This window comes from Lepisosteus oculatus, chromosome 17 (genome assembly GCF_040954835.1).
Source record: "Lepisosteus oculatus isolate fLepOcu1 chromosome 17, fLepOcu1.hap2, whole genome shotgun sequence".
Classification (NCBI taxonomy): Eukaryota; Metazoa; Chordata; class Actinopteri; order Semionotiformes; family Lepisosteidae; genus Lepisosteus; species Lepisosteus oculatus.
This window is the reverse complement of record NC_090712.1, coordinates 17,945,316-17,968,477: the sequence shown is the minus strand read 5'-3', so window position 1 is coordinate 17,968,477 and position 23,162 is coordinate 17,945,316. Positions and strand designations below refer to the sequence as shown.

The following is a 23,162-nucleotide window of genomic DNA, read 5'->3' as shown; positions in this document are numbered from 1 at the left end:
GAAAGGAAAGGAAACACAACGTTTCAGTCGTTTCAGACAGCTGAAGAAGGATCCACAGCCGAAACATTGTGTTTCTTTTCTTTTCCTTTCATCATGGAATTAAACCTTCACCAGTTCATTATGCCAGCTCTGTCTATTTATGAACAGGAGGACATGACTTTCTAAGCAGGCTTTCTTAGACAGGACATTTCATGACATTTCTTCAGAATAGGCATAGCCTCAAACCTGTTTTCCATGTATTCATGGTTTTAGAAAGGAATGATTTTGTTGATCTTGTTTTAAGGCAAACAGAATGATATTTATAAGACAATAAAAATAACAGGCTTTGTAGATACAAAGCAAGGGATGTGGGGTAAAATATGGGCACGAAAGGTTTGTTATAAAGCTGAATTGTATTTATAATTTCATTGCAGAATTCTTTATTTTTCTCTGAAAAAAAAGTTTAAAACAAAGTTCAGCACAGCCCCAGACTGTAAAACTGCACAGAAGGGAATAACAAATGCATTAGATGCAAATAGATTTCATAATAACTGTGTAGCCACGGGAATGTAAGGGTATGGCGAGGGCAGGGATTATTTAAATTAAGATGAGCGTGTACACCCCTTTGCAATATAAGCAATCATTTCAATCAGGTCTTACCAGAGGAGCGCCACTGATCACCTATAGAGCAAACTTCTGGTGCTCAAGACAAGCAACCATGAATGATGATAAGACATTCAAAGAAGAATTCAGGTAATTTTATTTTGTCATAAACATAGATCAATTAGATTATTCTGCTGTTTCTGCAATTACTCATTTGTTAATAGTATTTAATATGATGTTATAAATATTATTGTTGGTATTAGTAACCATCATTACAATATTACAGTGTCCTTGCTCAACAGTCATAAATGACCAAATCACAATTGAAATATATATCACAGAATCAAAAAAGCATAGACATGAACTAAATAAACATACAGAAAAAACAAACATCTTTAATATTTTCCAATGAGAGTATGCATTAAAGTACCTTAAAGTGAATAAGGACAGGCATGACTGATTTTTTAAATATGAGAAAAGGAGAATTTATTTACTCCTCAATTATTGAACAACACAAATGTTATTTAGTCAATACCACTATCAACAATATAACTAATTATCCATAATTATTTTGTTGCCTCAATACCATGATCTGTTTTAACATGAGTCTCTCTTCATCAATCAGGCAATCCTGGGATCACTTCAGAGAGGTGCCGGACATTCAGGATGAACAGAAACCCAGGAAGCTGTTCAGGTTCATCCACTATGTTATCTGCACTCTAATTGGACTGACAGTCTTTGCTCTTGGCTTTTTCAGCAAGGTAAGGCAGTTACTGTCGATACCCCTCAATCCACATGATATCAAACCTGATTCTCATTAACTGCTTCTGTATCTTTAGGGTGGAAAAAGTGCCTGTTTTTTTAATAAAACAAAGACTCACAAAAAAGCAGATTAATATGCCAGTGTTATTAAATTTTCACAGGCACAGGGGAACTTTAAAATCTTTAGAAGTTTCTTTGTGAAAGAGGAAAGAAGTTACAAAAAATGTGCTCCGAAAAAAATGCGAAATCAAACCTATTCATATTCTTTGGTAACAGATAGTGTTGTATACACTTTGTTGTGTTGCTTGAAATTTTGGTGTAACACAAAGCTAATTAAAAAAAAATAAATTGAGTGCTAAATGTGTATTAGCAAAAATATTTACCAATGAACTAAAAAAACAAATTCTTAGCTCTTTTGACAGAATTTCAGTTTTGCTACTATTTGCCATCCTTGACTTTAAACGAGACGCAACTACTGTGCTCTTTTTATTACAGTCCTCCCTGCTCCTCCTAATAACAGTGTCCAGCAGTTCTTCTACCACCATCTCAACAAGAGCCTTCGGACTCCTGCTCTTAGGCTGCACTCTGATTGTTCCCAGCATCCTCACGTTGGCCAAGAGCCTTTGGAAAATTGCCTTTAAAGACTCAAAGACACCCTCAGCAAAGACCATCTTCTGGGTAAGACAATAATCACCACAACAAATGCTACTGTCTGTTCTACTAATTGTATATCTGGATTATTCTTATACTGCATGAATTGGGAAACTGTAAAGCATGCAATAGAGCAGGTTATTGATCCAGCTTCTGAGTACATGTAATTTGTATTTCCATTTTACCATACAATACATGAGCACTTTTAAGAATCATTCAGAGTAGAGAAACATGCTGTATATAAAGTAAGAGTGGTGAAAAGTGTTTGTAGTGATGTGTGTTTGTCTCTCTCCAGTTTTCCAGTTTTCTAGCAAACATAAAACCAATTTTTCCATATGGTCTACTGTCACAGTGTTTATTGCTACTCCTTGGTTATGTCTCCTAGGTGCTGGCAAGTGAACTTCTGGTGGCTGCTGGTGCAGCGATTCTCATCGTCGTTGCTATGCCTCATTTAGACATCCTAACGAATGTGATGATACTGAACGGTGTTTGTGCATTGCCTGCAGTCCTGCAAGTGGCCAGTCGGGCTGTAACAAAAGATAGCTACAGACGGTTCATAGCACCTCCTCTGTTAGCTGTTGTCCTGCTGGTAGCTGGTTTTGTGTTTCTACTTGTTGGTTACCAAACTGAGATCAGTGGGCAAAAGGCCAGCAGAGATATGTACATGTATGCTGGCCTTGCTATAGGAGGGACATTGATCGTTTCCCTTAACTGGTGGGAGAATTTTTCAACCAGGTTTAACATCAGATTCCTTCAGGAAGTCATTAAGGACATCCACCGCTCCAAAAACTTCTGCTATGTCATCTCCAGCACTGTCAGAATCCTGGTCACTGTGGCTGTTGTAGGGATCTATGTCCCCCTGTCAGGACAAGACTGGGCTTCTGTCAAAAAAGTGTCAAGAAACACAGTCATAGTCACTCTGAGCCTGTTTGGCATCCAGGCCATTTCCTCAGCCCTCTGCCACTGGTTTGTGGTGGTGGCCTGTAAACTTCACGCTCTCCGGCGTGGGTTCATCGTGCCCACGATTCTCACGTCCCCGGCTGTGTTACTGGCTTTCGTGTTGGTGTTTGTGACACGTTATGAGACAGCTCTGAGCGACTCCGGTGCAGGCAATTTTTCTCTGAGTTTGTTCTGTCAGACTTTTCGCAACTTCACAAACAAGGGGATTGTGGCAGTAGAAACTCTGACCAAGGACGTTACCCAGAGTATGTGTAGCAGGAATGCGATAGTTCAGGTGGATAAAGTGGGCTTGTCACTGCTGGCAGCTTCAGAATTCAGCTGGTTTGTCGGACTGCTGCTGTCCACAGTCTACGTCTGGATCACCCCAATTCAGCGCATCGAGAGGACCTCAGAGCTCTTTGTGAGGCGCCTGTATGAAGCTGCCTTCATAGACCAGTCCCTGCTGCTCAACATGCGCTTTGAGATTCTGAAGAAAGATTCAAGTCACGGGTAAGACACGTCTCTTCACTCCAATATAATGGGTAGAGCAGTCAAGACAGCACAACACTCTTGAGCTTAGATTGTACTGTTTCCATGCGCTGGGTACTAAGTTTGCCACTAATAAGATTTTATTTTACTTTTATGTAGACTGGGTGCAATGTAGTGTGGGCAGTATGCCACTGACAGGTTGTGAGGATCTGTCATTGTACACTTGAGCAAGGAATCTTACTCCAGTCCACCTAGTTTTACTGGGGTTTGATATTATTATCATGAGAAACAGATGTGAAGAGTCCAAGCATGGAAGTTACACTGGAAAATGAAAGGATTATGATATTCTAAAACTATTTTAACTACTCTCAAAAAAGTACCCTTTTTTGCACTCGTGCACTGAAAACATCTGAATAGCTATGTGACTGTCACGGAACAGTTCTTTATGGGCCCTGTGAAGACGACACAATCCGGAGAAGTGAGGAAACACTGGGGGGAAAGTCATGCAGGAGACGGGAATGGAGACAGGGGGCGTGTCCTTGGTGCGCTGGTGTCCAGGGGGAGCGAGTCCGGGGCGAACAATCCAGGAAGAAGTCCAAACGGGGAATCCAAACACAAACATAAGTCCGTGGCCAGGCAATCCATCCAGGAGATTAAAAACGGGAACCGGGTCGGGACCGGCAGGGTCGAACAGGAACAGAAAGAAAAACATAATGGAGCCAGACGTATCAGGACCCGGGCTCGCATGAACCGGGAGTCAATGTAGAGCCCCGATTATCGTCTGCGTCTGGCTTTTAAGGGGGAACTGAAACGGGGCTGGAATAAGGAACAGGGGCAGGGAATGAGGCAGAACGAGGAAGAGCTGGAGCGTCCTTAAGAGGAGAGGTAGCAATCGTGACAGTGACAGGCTATGCCTAATAATCCATTATATGTCTGGATATATCTGAAATATTAACTGAAATATCCAGGTAGATGGGAGTCAAACCCCTAGTGAGGATCAGACAGAGAGACTAACTTAAGTTAATTGGCTTAGAAGAGATGCAAAAGACCCAATTAACCTTCATGCACTTTATCAAGCAACTCTAACACCTGTGCAAAAGCTCACATCCCTGATTACCCTAACCCTAACCCAACCAGCTGCATCCCCACATGGACTCAGACACCCACAGGTGCCATCTAGCTATCATGACTGTATTTCTTTGTTTCACCAGGGATAACAAAGACCCAGTGAAAGTTTACCTGTGTGCTACAATGTGGCACGAGACGTATGATGAAATGATGAAAATTCTCATCTCAATGTTCAGGTAAAACAGTGGAAAGCAAATTAAAACAAAAGAATATAGAAGCACAGAAGAAAACCGCTTGTTTTAAAAGATTTGCCATTTACTCATATATTGGAAAGTGGAAAACTCAAATTTCAAATTTTGAAAATAATGGTAATAGTATACTTTAGAACTAGTTCTAAAGTATTATGCTCAATACTATCTTTGGAGTTTCACATTAGACAGCCTGCAATGTACTGTATAAAGTGATGTTCAAAACCCACAGAAGGCAGCGTCATTCTTTGATCATCTCCTGATATCTGAGGGCAGCCAGGTGCAGACACTGATACTGAGTGGCGTGGGTGTGCTGGAGAACATTGTGCTGTTTGGATTGTGGAGTGCACATCCACACATTAACAATAGTCTTCTGTTCTTTGTTACAAGGCTGGACAGACACAGGCCGAAGAAACATAGGAGGACAGACATGATCTTTGAAGCCCACATTTTCTTTGATGATGCCTTTGAGGAGATCGAAGATGCACAGGGTGTCAAGAAGCACTGTGTGAATGAATACGCCGAGACCTTGGTGGAAGTTATCAAAGAAGTCTACTTGTGAGCACCAACCTCCTAGTGTTTGTCACTGAACTGTATTTCTGCCCTCTTTGTCAAAGATTAAAGCTCCACTGGGTCTACTCAATTAGTAAAGTGCCACCTTAATTAGTAAAGGGGAGCACTGACTCCCCTCAATGCTCTTATTGACAGAAAATTGGTAAAACTCTACTAATATGCCTCTTGTTCTTACAGGGTGTTCAGTGATGAAACACACAACATATTTAATGGAGCCAAACCGCTCTCTGACGCTGGAGAACAGAAAATCATACAAACTCCCTATGGTGGCCGTCTTTGTTACAAACTTCCACGCGGAAACCTGCTGGTCGTCCACTTCAAAGATAAACAACTGATTCGGCACAAGAAGCGCTGGTCTCAGGTACAGTACGTCGTCCACATGTGACCCTTCCTGTTTAACTGTAAGGACTGGTGATAATGAACAAGATGGTGCTGTGAGAATAGATTTATACCAGAGCTAGAGGAAATGTTAATCCAGGTTTAATAATCATCTTTAGGTATTCTCAAATTATGTAGACATACAGAATGTGCTACAGTATATTAAAATCAGGTCCAGTGAAACAAAGTGGGATGATACAGTTTTTGTACTACACCTCCAAGATAGCAGCCTTTGTCTTACTCATCTACATCAGGCTCTGTATTTTGCACACATACAAGCCACTAGATTCTGGTGTGTCTTTGTCTGCCCCAGCCTGTGCTTGGTGTTGTGTCATACTGTATGTACAGTATATTATCTCTCTTTATATAAACAGCATGACAGTGAAAACCAAACTGGTGTGTATTTATTTCAGATCATGTACCTGTACTATCTGCTGGGCTGGAAGCTTGACAGGAAGTACTTTGAGAAGCTGGAGGACGGCGAAAATATGAAAACTTTGCAGGAGCAGCTGAAGGTACTGTAATCCATACGGCCGACAGGCACTGTGTAAGAGCCGGCTTATCAGAGCAGTGACGTCGCCTCCCTTCTCTGTGATAGCAGGACCACAGCTGCTAGGGTGAGGAGAGATCTCTCTTTAGCTCACCGGGCTGGGTCCCTGTTGAGTGACGCGGGAGTCCCGGGTTCGACCCCCCGACGGTGCGGGGCCGACCTGATGCCGCAAGGGCGCCCGCCTGAACCCCGTTGCGTTACAGTACGAATGACTTGAAAACACAGCAGAACCATGGATTTCTGGATTTCTCAGTAGTTGTAGTCCTGTGTTTCCTAAATCACTGCATCTTCTGGCCCACAGAAAGAAAGACACAACACATACATTCTAGCCCTGGATGGAGACACTGACTTCCAGCCTGCGGCAGTCATGCTGTTGGTGGATCGTCTCAGGCTGTATGCTGATGTGGGAGCAGCCTGTGGCAGGATTCACCCGACTGGCACAGGTACATATGAAGGGCTGCCTCTCTCGAGGATCAGACAGCTTCTCTGACTGCAGGGACAATGTCCTGAGCTCAGAGCGAGGTGTTCCCTGTGTTTTCATTCTGCCTTTATGGTGCTTAAAATTACATTTTTAAAAGGTTTGGCAATGCATATGAGCAGGTCTTAAAGACATTGTAGCAATTTTAATGTTCCTTTTATTTATTTTTATTTCAGACAATATAAATATTTCTTTAGGAACAAACTTCACACATGCACTTTCATGTTGTTGTTTTTCATTATCATGCATTTTGAAACACATTGAGTTAATAATAAAGGTTCTGGAGGAAGGCTTGTACCCTTTATCATCTGAACAGGCATTTTCACATCACCGTCATTAATACAGACAGGCTTTCCTGCCCTGTGATCTCAACTGAGCCACCCTCCACCACCCCCTTATTGATCACCCACAGCCCCCTGGTTCAGCTTCCTGAGGGCCAGGTCTCAACCCTTCCAAAGACACTCGAATACAATTCTTAATACAGGATTTGTCAGTACTAAAGAACTAAAAGACTTTCACGAATAAACAGAATAAAGAAACCCCTCATTTGCATGTAAGAGCATATTTAATACACATTCATGCTGTCAGTTATAATTGTTGAAGCTCCAGGTATAAGAGTGGCTCTGCAGGGGTTTTATCCCTCCTGAGATGAAGCTGCAACTGGTGCTGTTGTTCTAGGCCCTATGGTGTGGTACCAGAAGTTTGAATACGCTGTTGGCCACTGGCTTCAGAAGACAGCAGAGCATGTGTTTGGCAGCGTGCTCTGCAGCCCCGGCTGCTTCAGTTTGTTCAGAGGAGCCGCCCTCATGGATGACAACGTCATGAAGAGATACACCACCAAGGCCACAGAAGCAAGCCAATATGTGCAGTATGACCAGGGTGAGTGTCTCACAGGGGTCGTGAGGGGATCTCACATTTCCCAGAGTTTTACACAGCAGGTTCCTGAGGTACAGATACTCTAAAAGAAAGAAAGAAATTAACCAAGTTGGGCAGCACTGTGGCACAGCAAGCAATCAGTTTTAATGAATGAATTTCAGGGAACAGGAGATGACCAATCCAACCTCAGACATTCATTCTGGCCAGCACTAACTCATCCCAAACGTGCTCACCAGGTGAGGACCGCTGGCTGTGCACACTGCTGCTGCAGCAGGGCTGGAGAGTGGAGTACAACGCTGCCTCAGATGCCTACACCAACGCCCCCCAGGAGTTCAAAGAGTTCTACAACCAGAGGCGCCGCTGGGGGCCCTCCACCCTGGCAAACACCATCGACCTTCTGGGCTCGGGCTCACTGACGGCACAGAAAAACAAGTCCATTTCCAGGCTTTACATTGTCTACCAGGTATTCACCATGATCTCCACCATCCTGGGGCCTGCCACCGTGTGTTTGATGATTGCAGGTAAAGAGCGCTTTACAGCACACGTGTGCATTTGCTGGTGTTCTTAACAGGAAGAAGGTTTAATTCTGTTCGCTTGATTGCTTGCCTGCAGGCAGCTTCTCGTTTGTCTTCAACATCAATCCTAATGTGGCCCTTGCTTTGGCTATCGTGCCCCCTGCCATCTACCTGCTGCTCTGCTTCAGACTAAAATCTGACACCCAGATCTCCATCGCTGCCTTCTTGAGCGTTATCTACGCGTTCCTGATGACAGCCACCGTCCTCTCGATTATAGGTAAGTGATCCGGCAGGAAAACAGTGTAATGAGCTTCAATCTGATTTTTTTATTCAAAATGCTGTCACCAAAGATTCATACACACTAAGAAAACAGCACAAGTTGTGCATATTTTGAAATAGAGCAAAATAAATCACACACAAAGGTTAAAGATGCATGTTTCTGATATGGCTGTTCTTCATTATCTTGCGATCTGTTATGAATTATTCTGCTTTTTTCCATCCTGTCATCAATTGTCAAGATAGTTGATTCATCACAATATTCTGACTCCTCATATTCTCACAATCTGCATTGCAGATCCAGTGATCAGAACTTTTTCTTATTGTTCTTTAGGGGAAATGGTCAAGCAGCAAACCTTTGTGACTCCCAGCGGTCTGTTCTTCATATCTTTAGTCATTCTCAATCTAGTAACAGCAGCACTTCACCCACAGGAGTTCCCTTTGCTTATACACGGGCTGCTCTACTTCATCAGCATCCCCAGTGGATATCTGCTGCTGACCATATACTCCATAGTGAACATGGACAATGTATCCTGGGGAACTCGGGAAACTGGCAGCCAGGCCAAGGCAGGGCCCCGCAGAGGCCCTCAGAAACATGTGGCTTTTGAGAAAACGTGCAAATGCCTCTGCTGGAACATCGAGATACAAGTGAACAGAGATGAGAAAGTAGCAGCAGCTCCAGAGCTCAAACTACAAGCCCAGGAGGACAGAGCTGGAAGTGGAACCAGCCCTTCAGAGCTCCACAACCCCAGGTGTGCAGGGCGTCAGACCTGGTCTTTTAGAGCATCGACAGTATGTTTTGGAGCAGAATATTTCTTCACTTACTCTCTAAAAATGACTAAATCCTATGCCACCTACTTTGGCAAAAGAAAAATATTTTTTTTTAATTTGGTTTCAGAAATCAGACATAAAGGATAACTGAGACAACTCAAAAATCTTATATAAAATAATTAAAATCCCCCTTGTGTTTCTACAAACCGATGAAGAATTCACAGAAAAGCACTGCATACTTGTATTGCGTTAATTTTTATTTGAACCCTGTGGATAACAGGAGATGCAGTATGAGAGTTTTGAGACTGTTACTGTCTATATTTAATGCAAATAAGTTCTATTTTTTTGTTTTAGTGAAGAAGATTCCACCTCAGAAGACAGTAAGTGTGAAAAACACCTACAATGTTATTCTTTAATGTACAGATAAATAATTACTGTCGACAGATAACATTATTCTTTGAGCCACAGAAATATCAGATTTGATTATTTAGCTTGTCACACAGCAGTTCTTTATATCAAAATGCAATTCTTCGACCTTCCTGTGTTGTTTTGCAGTATGGATGACACAGCTGCAAGAGAAGTCAGATGATCTTGAACTGAAGGAAGACACTCTTGATGATGTGAGCTCCTCAGTTTTAATCTGGCTTTCACGGTTCTTGTGTATTTCTCATTAGTTTTAGATCCTCAAATCTATATGATAATAAGCTAGATTTTTAAATAATTCCTTTCATGATTTGTCATCTCAAGACACATAAAAAATCATCAACAACAGACAGATTTAGAAACTGGTTGATTCTACAGTTTTGCATTTATTGCCACCTTTCCCTTTCCCTGTTTGTCCCTAGGATGAAGTGCTCTTCTGGGAGGATCTCATAGAGAAGTACCTAAAGCCACTGTCTGAAGACAAAGCCAAGCAAGCCCAAATTAAAAAAGATCTCAAAAGCCTCAGAAACAAGGTACAGCTCTGTGCAACCTGATGGAGACTTGTCTTTTCATTTGCACCAGGAGAGAAACAAAAGTACAAAGAACAGTTTGCAAAGTGAAAAGAGTAGGACTACAGCACAGTGACTCCCTGTCATGTGGTTCTTCCAGAGACAATCCGTAGTGGACAGCACCATCTTTCCCTACAGATCACTCATATCACAATTCCTCATGCACTTCCGTTCCGTTCCACACATCACTTTTTTACCACTTTAAACAACATAGTTTCTCTGAAATACATTTATTGCATTTACAGTAATTATGGGTCTTTTCTTCTCTATTTCTTTACAGGTCACTTTCACTTTCTTCATCATGAATTGTTTGTGGCTGGTGGCCACATTCTTCCTCCAGGCTATTGGCTCTCCAGTTAGTATCAAGATTCCAAAGGTTTTATCAAATGGATCAATAGCAAAAGACCAGAACATTTTTATAGATCCAATTGGGCTGATGTTCCTGTTGTCCTTTGCTGGCCTGCTGCTCATTCAGTTCATTGCTATGGGATACCACAGGTACGTCTGTTACCACTTTCCAAAGGTTTAGGCATTTTTTTATTTTTCACATTCTGCTCTCATTCATTACTGTCCATCCTAGAATCTCTTTACCATTGAATGTAGGTCTTCCAATTTAATAGAACAGCCATCCCAATCCCAGTTTCTTCCTTGATTTGCACTGCTTTAATTTGTTGCAGCTTCTTGTCCTTAATGCAGATCCTTGTTGTTTTATTTTTGTAATTGTAGTAGTTGCAGTCTGGCCGAATAAGTATATTCAATTCATTAAACTCCTTTACACCCCATCCAGAGTGAAGAACTCTTAACAGCCTTCTAAGATCTTTATTAACTTCACATGTCCGTATCTTCTGGTTCCTTCAGAATCTACACACTTATACACTTCATAGCCTACACAGGAACAGAGTCAAAGGCATCAGGAAGAAAACAGTCCCAGAAGTCCCAGAAGACCCTGAAAAATGCAAAGCTGATAGAAAACGTAATGTATTTTCTGAATTGTTCTATCCAGTTTGCAGTTTTATAAACTACCAAACCAAGAAGAAATGATGAGATCAGAGGTCCTGTAATGTCGATAAATCTGAAAAGAATATACTGCTGTTAAATCTGAGCAAATCAAGACTGAATAGCCCCTTTTATAAATAGAAAATTGTAAATCAATTTGTTAAAATAATTATACCTATTACACATGAGTACAGAGTGTATTGTTGTGTATTTTTGTTTTGTGTAATTGAATTCTGTTACTGTATATTATTACTGTATATTTTAAGTATTAAAAATAAAATATTTATCAGCAAAAAATATATATCATTGCAACACGTTGTATTTTCACTTGCATAAATTATTCTTTTCAGATAAAAGATTAATGTCAACTTTATGTTTCTCCAGCAAACATGTCTTTAACTGGAGTTAAAGAATCTGAACAGCAACTCTGACAGCTCAGCTCAGTCTATCCAGTTGACGTCAGCTGGGACTAACATCTCATCTCCCAGTGGCACCTCACAAAGTCTCTTTCTGTTGAACCGTAGCAGAGCTAAAAGACATCAGCCAAGGGCTCGATTATTCAAGGAAATACCTCCTATGACAAGTACTTGACAATGGATATAAAATATATTAGCATTATATTTCAAGTACTTTGTAAGTATGTAGAATTTTAAGGATTTCAAGTTTAAATCATACGTAAATTGTAATTAATATTGTGTGCAAATATTGTGTGTTCTGTTTACTCCTATTCTGTGATTTCAAAACATTGATTATATTTAGCTATATTCAATGTATGGGTTTTGAACAAGTACTGCATTGTGTGTTGTACCAGAAAGTAAATTTGACAAATGCAAAAGAATCTGTTTTTCTACAAAAGCCTCAGAAAAATAAGGGAATGTAGCATAATTATAAAAATCACAGATAAAGTCTATCCTATACTTCTGTCTCATTGATGAAAGATAACTTCACAGTTTTACAATGATAAACATGTCGAATACGCTAGGTTCTTCTATAATAGTTATTCTATTATTATATTCTATTGTATATTTTGCAAAAAGTAACATTATTTATTTATAGAACTTCCAAATCCATAACAATAAAATATTGAACAACTGTGTCTGTTGTGTGGATTCTTGCTCTAAAGTAATGCGCTACAGTGACTTTTTCGTGAACGTAACAGTAATTTCAAAAAAACAATTTGTTTCACATCATTTGCAAAATCTCATTCTGAGCTTCATATATTGTAGTGTAAAAAGAACCCAGTTTGTATGTGTGTATTTTCTCTAAAGTCAAAGGTTTAATTTAAAAATAGGGGTGACAGTCCTAGAATTGTCACTTTAGGATCTGGAGATATCCTTGTCACGATCGTCATCCCTCCTCTTAAGGGCGCTCCGACCCTTTCGTATTTTACTCTATGACGTGCACCTGCCCCTGTTTTGTCGTTCATTATTTAATCCCGGCGCTCCTGCTATTCCTGGCTCTGCATTGGAAGACGGACGCCCGGAGGCCCGTCTACCACCAAGTCGCACTACATCCGCGGCTTGAGGGCTTAGGCTTCCGATCGGCGTCCAGACCTGCTGAGTCCGGGGCTTGGAGTGTCTGACCTGGCCGTTCTGTTTAAAGCCTCCTGTTCCGTATCCCGCTCCGGATTTTCACCCAGTCTTGTCTTGGATGGATCACCCGGCATTGGATTTTGGGATGTGCCCGGATTTCCTGTATTGGACTTCCCTGGACTTGTTCGCCTGCGCCTGACCCCTGTTGGCACTGCCCCTGTTCACCATCCCTTCCTTTCCTAACTGTTTTCCCAGTAGCCCTTCTCCAGTCTCTTCTGGATTATAATGTCTGCACAGGGTCCGAAACTACGCACTATGTGGGAGTCAGGACCGGCTCCCGTTACAATCCTGTAGATATTCCAGTAAACTGGCAAGACTGGATAGTGTCCGAGTGTTCTTACCCACTTCAGTTTGTTTAGGAATCCTGCACTAACACGGAATCATTCACTGGCCAGACTCTCTGCAGACCTACTAGTCTTCTGGTTGCTTTTGCAGATTAACCAACATTTGAACCCAACCCAGAGTACTGTTCATCACAGAAAAATAATGTAACAAATTTAAATTTACATGCTACAAAAGGTCTAACTCTTCAGGAATAGTTTCCTGGATCTGTGCATCTCTTTCACCTTATGAATCCCAAAGATAATCTCTCGGCTGTGGTATTGCTGTTTCTAATCATTGTTATCCCTCCCAAACGTCAGTTAACAGCTTGCATTTGTGAAGAAACTATGTGAAAATGTGGCATTCCTAAATCTTCACCAATTAACTAATAATTCTCCTCAAATTATCCCATATACGAACATGAGAGGCCACATAGCTCCCTCTAGTGGCGGGTCGGTCTACCGCAGCACTGCGCACGATACAGTTTCTGAACCACTGACATTGTACCGCTCCATACTGACCACTGACAGGTTTACATGAACCTCAGTCTGAACAACGTCTGTCTTTTATTTATTGTGAACCACAGATTTTAAACTGAATGTTTATATTAACTATTTTACTTAAGTAAAAAAAAAGTGTTTCAACACAGTAATACAGTACACACATGGATAACATCAGTTAACATCTGGCCGATAGGTCTCATTCATTCTGTACACTTGTAGTGCATAACACCTGAAGCATCTTTTCACTTATTATTTATGCTCACACTTTTCAACCTCTGAACATAGGTCAGGGTCTCTGTTGATATGCTGCTATGTATTATATGAAGAGCAGTTGAAGCTCTGTACCTAAATTAAACACATTAATTCACCTGTGAAGAGCTCATCGGTAGTTTAAATGTATTTCTTACGTGCGTTGCAGGTTTGTAATTCATCCCGACACTGACACTGTTTTTAATGAGAACAGCAGTTTTGTGTCTTTGTTTTGTAACCGCTGTATTTAATGAGTGCTTTAGCTGAGTGTTCAGAAGAGCACATCTGCAGTGTTGATAACACCATCGTGATCTTTACAACAAGGTGAGCAGCAGATACAAAGATTCGTTTAAAATCAAAGCTCGCACACATTAATATAATGAAGGCTTCATATGCAAAAACTAGAGTAAATATCTTGTATCTCCTTTCCAGTGCACGGTATTTTGTGATTAAAACTGTTCCCAGGCTTTGCAACTGAGAGTAAGCCACAGTGAGGTGTAGCACTGACACCTAGCTGTCATGAACAGTTTCTACAATAACAAACAACGCGGAAAATGACACAAGAATCCACAGCGCATTTACACGGGGTGTATTCTGACCTCAGGCTAGCATTTTAACCTGTGTGGAAAGAATATCTTTGAGCAGTTCAACTGGACAGCTGGAGGGCATCTGGAATAGTTTGATAGCATATTGACGAACTAATTGTCTGAAATCCTGCCAGTTTCGCAGATTATCCCGAGTTCATTATATTTTTTTTTTCCCGCTGCAGGTTGAGCAGCAGGAATGACTGAGCTTTTGACAGGCGATCCGCTCATTGAAACATTAAAGAGTCACAAAGTATTTGGAAGCTGTAATTAACGTTTGCTGTCTTATTTATACGAAAATAGTATAGCCCCCTGTGAAATGAATGCCGTGAACTGTGGGCGATTCACCTTCCGTACGAGATGGGTGTTGATAACAGAAGGGGTGTTTCCTGGAGGTGGGCTTGTCTGCACACTCACCCACTTCAGCACGGTGGCTCAGACTTCTTTCATTTTTACGAAAGAAACAAAATGAAGATTAACAGCCTGCTGTTTGAACTGAACATTTTTTGAGCGGCATCATACAGTATGACTTTATAAAATGAATGACATTAAACACAATAAGTGTGAGCAGATCTAACGTGGATGGCGTGGTGGTGCAGCGCTGCCTTGCAGTGCTGGGGCTCTGGGTTCACTTCCAGACCTGGGGTGCTGTCTGTGTGGAGTTTGCATGTTCTCCCTCTGCTTTCATGGGTTTCCTTCCACAGTCCAAACACCTCCTGGTAGGTTAACTGTCTCCTTTTAAAAACATGCCATGGTGTGAGTGTGAGTGTGTGTTGTGATGGACTGGTGTCCTGTCCAGGCTGTGTCTAGCCTTGCTCCCATTGATTGCTGGGAGCTGACTTCCCTGTGACCTTGAGTGGGTTGAAGTGATTGGAAAGTTAGATGGGGAGTAATTGAGATCAGGGATGGAATAAACCCAAAGAATGAGCACAGGTGTGTTGAAAAGCAGAAAATGCAGAACAGAGTAAAACCATTTTTTTTGCAATCTTTCCAAAGTACCAGCAGGGTGTTAGTTGCTCATGATCAGTTGAGTCAGTGACAGCCAGTTCAGAGCTCAAGACAGACAACATTTTATTGCCTGTTTTCTTCCCAAGCTGTAATTAGTTTAGTACACACTGGAAAACCATACCCATAGTTTATCCCTTGGAAGATGTGTTCATTAAGGAAAAGATTTGTTCGTTTTTAGTATATGTTTAGAGGGAGTGAAGTATTTACAATTTTGTCTCTGTGTCATATTTAATTTTAAAAAGAGACTCTATACCACAGGTTTTGCACAGTCAAGAACAATTTTATTATTGGGTTGGGGGTTGTGGAATGTACATTAATACTTTGTAGATTTGTAGGGCGTTTCAGTATTTGGCATTTTAATTTGATTTAATATTCTTCACTTTGAATAATGTTATTAGTGCCACTAGATGAAGTGTCTCTAATCTCAGATTTTACTGATAATCTGTTGTTTTTTCATCCACGACAAAAACGATTACTGAAATAACTTGTTTTCCGATCAGTTTATCCTGCCCTGTATTTTGAAATTGCCTTGAAATTCCCATTGATGTATTCTAATGCACTTTAATGTTGATTAATGTATCAGAGAATTTGTATCCGGAGCACTACAAATGTGCCTGTGTGCCTGCGCTGTATCATTATGTGATTAAGAAAAAGAGGGAAAAAATATCTAGATCTTTCGAAACAAAAACATTTGAAGAGGTGGTAAAAACAAATCAATACTGGAAACATGACTTTAAGACATTTTATTAGTTTGTGGTACAATATATTATATGATCCAGATGTAATTGAATAAAAATTAGCCTGAGATAATTGAAAGGGAACAAAAATCTTAATAAGTAACTCGCTTTACCATTGTTGTTGTTGTTGTTGTTGTTGTTGTTGTTGTTGTTGTTGTTGTTGTTGTTGTTGAGAAAAGGCAGATTAACATAAAAAGAGGGCTGGAAATATATTATTCGTATACTCTAATGCCATTATTGACAACAAATCAAGCCAGAATTAAAAGTCGATTCCATACAAAAGCTCATGACCTACGAAATTAAATTAGATTAGATCTCTGTAAAGCCTACTGTCCCTTAAAGAACAATAGAACTAAAAAAACACAGTTATGTGATTTGTGACCATTAAATGGGAATTAAGTATGATTACAGACAGGATTTTAAAAAATCATTTAGATTAACTTCCCACACGACATGACTAGAGATTAATGTTAAACTTTAAAGCAACAAATCAATTAGGGTAGTGGCAGTGTTATCTTGTTTATTTAGCAGGGGGACTCTTAATTCTAATATCCTACAGATATTAGATCTGTCTGGAATGAAATGAAAATGAAATGTGTTTAATGGCTTTTGGTGGAATTCAGTGGAAAACATATAGGTTATGTACAGTATTACTGTCACTGGAAAACTTTATATAGTCTCCAATCTGTCAGAAGAACTGAATTTATTTCACATGTGGGACCTTTTGTTTTCTCGAAAATGAGCCCTGAGTTGCTCAGAGCTGAAGAAGACAGCGAGTGAGAAACCTATTTAAACTGTTATTTTACTGAAGCCAATTTCATACTGACAAAAGTTAGCGACTGGAAATGTAATTCCCTTTGCATTCACCCTCGTCAAACAATGGAAGACAACTATTGTGTGTGAAAGCAGAAAACGATCTGCTGCATGCGAGGCTCTTCAGTATGATCTTGGCACGGCAGCTCTGTCTGGGAGGGGTTACTGTATTTTCTACCTTAAGAACTCTTTTACAGGCCATTAGGACATTTTAACTGACATCTATATTTAAACTGATATGACAGTAAATTAAAATGTAGCACAACAACAGCACTGCTGAGAAAATAAGTAACTTTCTTTGTTTCATCTATAGAATTCTTGTGACTGAAGAAAATCTGGTTTGTTTTTATTTTATTCTTTTTTTAGACCTAGACCATTTGCTCTTCAGTGATCATAATATTTCAATAAACCTTACATGGGCCACAAGTACTGTAGCTCATAATATATCTTTGTCAGTAAAGTGCCATCAGTTGACCCCATTATTTAACTCAGACTTAGAAACAGTAGACACACAGCAGGTTTTAAGGTGCACAACAGCTTACATGAAGCAAATTACTATCAGAAAAGTAAAACAACAGAATTGTTACACATGAAAGAATGGTATTTGGTTTAGCGAACTTGTCTCTTTGCTAAAATCGAATTAATCCTAAAATTGCATTCATCTTTTTTTAGGATTCTCTATCTTCTTAATTCCAGAAATAATCTTGATCATTTGTTTTCATAATTAGAAAAAATGTGATTGCTTTATATTTGCTCTACTGGGAGCATTGTGATCTGTCTCTACTTAAACATATACTTAAAGAAACACGTCTGTGTTGTGTTGAAAAGGAAGCCAAAATGATTCAGGTTCTTACTTACTCAATGTCATTCTGCCAGTTAACAGCTAATATCACTCACAGCTGTGAATGTCACCATACTATTCTCACTGCAGCACTAAAGAAAAGCTCCAAAAATTAGGTTTCAGACCAAGAATGATAAGGAACACCTTCTATAATGTGCCACAACACAGGTAAAGACTCTGGGCTCTTTTAAAATATGGATCAATAAAATTTCAGATAAGACAAGATTGCACAAAATATTTTTTATTTCTGCTTTTCAGGCTTATTGCTGTTGTTGACATTGCTTTTACGTTAATCCATATTAGATGACCTGATAATAACTTTGAACATCCACACAAATAAAGTGCTTGAGATACACGTATCTTGTGGAACAAGATATGTCGTTTATAAAGTTGCATTCTTTTTAATAAATCTAAACAATTTTTCCGTCAAATATATGGCTTTCAGTTTCTAAAAAGAAGTCCCCATCGTGTAGTGCAGAATAGTATAGCATATCCAGAAATCGCTTCTGGTAAATTACTTTTTTTTTCCTTTCAGTAATAGTTTCTTGTGAGTTCACAAGAAGAACTGGATAGAAAATATTGTAGTGGATAATAACTCAATGCTTGAAGAGGTTTAACAAGTTTTTAAAATACTACCCTTTTATACAGTGGACAAAACGTGATCAGAAAAAAGACTTCACATTTTCTAAAAATCTATGTCAAAGACTGTTGATTAACATGTGCCTGATATTCTGTTTCATAAAGAAGTGCATTTTTCCAACGAAAATTTTTAAATTAACAATACAACGCAAGTATATAATTCACATTTTTAAATTAATAAACTTTAAATTATACATCATAATATTTTCACTTCATATTCTTGGCAAATAAGAATACAACCCGGGGAAGCTGATGTAAACTTGGCTTGCTATAGTTCAGAGACGTTTCCGCATTTGAAGTCTCTCTTCATACAGTATTTAATTGATCTGCACCTCAAATGTCCAGGACACCTGCGTTATCTCGCAGAGTGAGACACGCCTTGTCCAACAGCTTTTGTGGGTCACCCTTAAACCATCAATTTCTTGCTGTTCCACTTTTGTGTTGTACCTTTCACCTGTACGATTAGGTAGCTAAGAGCTCGTTTGAGATGTAAACTCCAAACTGTTAAGGATTACAGCGAGCCATTCCTAATTTGATTAAACTCATTCAAACTCGCAAGAGTTACGATGTCTTTACAAATTGACGGTGTGAGGGTGACCTTTCAAACGTGCTGGGTTTACAGCACTCCAGGAACAGGTCTGGGCCATGCCTGATCTATGGGAAATTTAAGTTTCGCTGTCTGTCTCATTGTAGGAGTCCTTGGAATGCGCCGTTTTCAAACTGCAGTTTTTTTCCTGCTTGGCCGTGCTTGAAAGGTCAATCGCCATGTCTTCGGGTTCATCGGTGGTGTTCGCCTGATTTGTCCACTGGTTGTCGTTCCCCTTCGTCCTCGTTTCCTCCGAGGGGGAATCGGGTTTGCCGGCCTCTTCCGTGCTGTGGTTTTTCTTCGTTATCTCCAAGGACTTCTTGTGCATTCCTAAACGGGTCAACGGGCGAAGAGTAAGTCAAACCACCGACCTGGCGCCAACACTGTGATAGTGACATCAAGCAGGCTGCTACACGCGTTAGAAAAGTAAGCTGGAGGTGTGAAACGTGTTTAAAATGTTACTGGGTAGCCACAGCTGTCAAACAAAATCCACCCCGGTAAAGCAGTGGACGCGAAGAGTTGGGGTGTATTTATGGGTAAATCTTAATCCTGGCTAAAACAGACCGCCTAGGGCTAGTCTGCGGCACTACTGTACGTTGTCAAAGCACCGTGGGACAATGAAGGACAGGCTGGTCCCTCACCCAGTAGCCAGGGAGCGCAGGAACCCATCATACCGCTCTTGGCCGAGTTGATGATGGACTCGGGCAGGGGGATGGAGTGCCGGACCATGGCGCCGTACAGCCCGTACTCCGCCATCACGCTGCTCCGGCCCCAACACTTCTCCCTCTTCCTCCACTTCGCACGCCGGTTCTGAAACCAGACCTGGGAAGCAGGAGGCGGAAAGGTTACTGCGAGAAAAAGATGCAGGTTTGCACGATAAGCAGTGGCGGGAGAAAAAAAAAAAGTGCAGGACGAGTTCAATACATCACGTTTCCTAATAAGGTTGCGCCGAGAGGAGTTTTGTAATGATTCAATCGAAGGCAAAATAAAGGGGATGCAGGGTTGAATTAATATGTCTAGGGATCGTTTCGAAAAGGTGTCAAATTGTGTCGTGCGGGTTAACGTCACAGGGTATTTTAAATCAATAAAAAGGGTTCTAATAGAAACCGCCGCGGTTTAAATGTGTAAAAAGGTAAAATCATGTTTACCTCACGAAAAATAAAATCGCTGCACGACAAACTCAGTTCTTTCCGCCTAATTCTGAGGGTGTGCTGAACATGTGAAGATGCTGGCGTTACGACGCACTTATCGACGAGGGCGGCGTATTCCCGACTGGGGGCGGCTTGGCGCCTGGCCGTACCTGTATCCTGTCCTCAGGCAGCTCGGTTTTCATCGCTAGCATCTCCCTGGCATAGACGTCTGGATAGTGGGCTTCATGGAAGGCCTTTTCCAGTTCCTCCAGCTGGTGGGCAGTGAACACCGTCCTGCAAGATTGGGAGAGAAGGAATTTTGCCAACGCGCTCAAGAGTAACCCTGTTTTTACCACACAGCGCCGACCTGCCGAGAATGTCAGCGCCACTTCTTTTAAAACAGGACATTTCGTTGTGTTATTTACCTCACTATTTTAATTATTCTACGCCTCGTTTTTAAGCGTGTTTTTAACTTCTTTTTCCTTGTTAATACAAAGGGAAGTACCTGTGTCTCCGTTTCTTCCGCTTGTTCTGCGAGTTTGCTGAATTCTTCGCGTCGCTTCGATCCCCAGATAGACTGTCGTCGTCTGAGGGTTGGAATAAACATTTCATTAAAATATTACAAGTCGTTTGACTAACTTCATCCAATCATTGAACACAAACAGGCCACTTAACGCGTAGACTCTTCGAGACACACAGAAAATTGAAAAAATAAATGTTTGCAGATAAACCATTTTTTTTCTTAAAGCTGTTTTTAAAGTAACCCTTTCTTATTATTTAACATCCCCCATTAAATGTTCGTGGTTAAATGTAGTTTAATACAGTATTACAAACTATGGTTTTTAGTTTACATTAAAATATGGCGTTTTTATAAACGAAAATATTCAATAATTATTTGGTTTTAAAATCATTTACTAGTCCAGATGGAAAGGGTAAATAAAAGAAAACGGTTTGTAGTTCGCTGTATTGATGAGATTAATATTTTGACAATGGTGAAGTATGAATTGCTGACGATCATAGTGTGACTTTTCAAATGATCTGACCCTTTCTGTTTTGGTAGCATTTTGCAACTCTGTCCTTCTGTACATTTTACCCCCCTGTGATAACTGTTGTTACTTCGCTGGTAAATATTTAAGAAAAAGAAAACGCAATGAAACAATCTGCTACATCTTCATGTCACAACTTAAACAGGTGCTGGAAAGTAGTAATACGCCCAATGTGTTGATGGCCATTTTTAATATTAATTGTTATTTCAGAAGATGGGAAAAACACACATATGTAGTTATTTAACTTTTCCGTTAACTTGAGTGGCGCATTCAAAGATGTCGAATTAGATGTATTTAAAAAATAAAAGTACCGGAGTAGTTTTCCTTTTGCTGATCCATATTTTGCATATAATGGTTTTCTGTCCTCGACTGCAGAAGGGTGAGATGACTCGGGAGAAAGCAGGGACTCCCTGGAGGTTGGTGAGCTGCCAGGCTGCACAGAAAGCCCAGGCCGAGGGGCAGGGAGCCGCCGGCGAAGGTGAAGCCCCCTATCGCGGCACTGTGGCCGTCGCCAGAGGCACCGGCTCCGGGTCCGGGCGAGGGCTGAAGCTCCGTCTCCAATCCCAGGAGGTCTGTGATAGCAAAGCCCTTGGTCCTGAAGCCAGATCCATTGACCCGCGCTGCTTTGTCGTTTCCGACACTGGGTGCTAAGACTTTTCCCTTGACTTTCCCATCCGTGGGCTCGTCTCTCCCGGTCATGGTGCTCGTCTGCGCTGAAACTTTGCCCTTCGCGAACCTCAGCTCGGATGATGGACCGGGAGAGGGCACAAGGAGATCAATTTATCCTCGGTGCGCACTCCACGGATAGCTCCTGGGCCCAATCAGCTCCAAGAAAGGATCTGCTACTGTTAGAAGAGGCGTTTCCCTTTTTTCAATCCTAAAGGATTAATTGCCACCAATTTTCCATAAAATCCGATCAAGATTTTTTTCTCTCTCTCTCTCTGTCAATTGGTTGCAATTCTCTCTTTCTGAAGCCGGCAGATTTCACTTACCTATACGTCTGTTTGAGACATTAATTCAAAGATGCTACAACCTTAAAAGTTTGGAAACCACACGGCTGTAAAATCCACTTCATAAATCCTTCTTGACATTATAACTAATTTTAACTTAATGTTTAATGCCAGTACCATATCAGTTTTGAATTAATCTGCCATGTAACCGCTTATTCCATTGTTGAATTCAAAGGGGTTTTCAGAATATACGAAGTTTTTATTATTTATATTACTTAACACTGAGGCCATTACAATAAAGAATTCTATCGAAAGGTTGAGTCAGCGCAACACGTAAAATTGTACACAATAATATACCAATTAACATATACTGTATATTCGGTGGATATGATGTATAACATTCAGAACAGAGAACTCCAAGTGTCTCAGAATATTTCGAATATTCCGTTTTACTCCTCGGGTGCAGCGTGTCAAAATGCTAGATTTGATTTGTGCCTTTAATTTGAGAGAAAAGTGTTCATTTAACTGTAGCGCTGGCCTGCAAATGCAGCAAAGTCGTGCTTCTCCGGGAAACTGAATGTGAAATCTAGAATTATTCATTAGATTTACAGTATTTATTCACCCCACATCGTTGAACCACCCACTACTGGTTTACGTTACAAATATATCTTCTCTTCATCTTTTTTTTTATTTGAATAACAAGTTCAGATAAATGATTTGCCTAGACCTGAGCTCTTATGCACTTTGCTTCACAGTCTCGTCTGTTTATGCCAACAATTACAAACATCTTACGTCAACCGCTTCGCAGATCTCCATTCGGTCTCTTTCCGCTAAACGTCTAGATTAAGCAACAAGATAATTACAAGGGAACCCGCATTAACTTTAACATGATTAAAGACGGACCCCAATCTCCCTTTACAAGCTGTTCCCGGGATTAACGAAATAATAACTTTCATTTAGGATAATTGTAATTTGAATTGCAGGGGTATTTGTGGTTATTTATTAATGGTAACAGCTTA

General features: G+C 40.6%; 2 protein-coding genes across 3 annotated transcripts; one reads left to right on the top strand and one right to left on the bottom strand.

Moving 5' to 3' along the window:
• The first annotated feature begins 652 nt into the window (after positions 1-652).
• LOC107079362 (chitin synthase chs-2-like) lies at positions 653-12,209 on the top strand. The gene is made up of 19 exons (XM_069180010.1): positions 653-732; positions 1,208-1,343; positions 1,840-2,022; positions 2,381-3,444; positions 4,635-4,727; positions 5,130-5,297; positions 5,490-5,673; positions 6,104-6,205; positions 6,542-6,683; positions 7,397-7,597; positions 7,831-8,115; positions 8,207-8,386; positions 8,720-9,137; positions 9,511-9,536; positions 9,712-9,776; positions 10,002-10,112; positions 10,429-10,646; positions 11,007-11,121; positions 11,529-12,209. Exons 1-19 carry the CDS (start codon positions 698-700, stop codon positions 11,541-11,543), a joined length of 3,741 nt encoding a protein of 1,246 aa, XP_069036111.1. The 5' UTR covers positions 653-697; the 3' UTR covers positions 11,544-12,209.
• A 5,814-nt stretch (positions 12,210-18,023) lies between these two features.
• Positions 18,024-21,973, bottom strand: vsx1 (visual system homeobox 1 homolog, chx10-like). 2 transcript variants are annotated; one of them, XM_006638843.3, is made up of 5 exons: positions 21,505-21,973; positions 20,653-20,734; positions 20,318-20,441; positions 19,659-19,839; positions 18,024-19,347 (listed from the first exon to the last, which is right to left on the bottom strand). In XM_006638843.3, the coding sequence occupies exons 1-5, from the start codon at positions 21,890-21,892 to the stop codon at positions 19,097-19,099; spliced, it is 1,026 nt and encodes a 341-aa protein (XP_006638906.2). In that variant the 5' UTR covers positions 21,893-21,973; the 3' UTR covers positions 18,024-19,096. The 2 variants fall into 2 exon arrangements, with proteins under 2 accessions (XP_006638906.2, XP_015218193.2); XM_015362707.2 differs by having other exon boundaries at positions 19,692-19,839.
• Between the last annotated feature and the right edge of the window lie 1,189 nt (positions 21,974-23,162).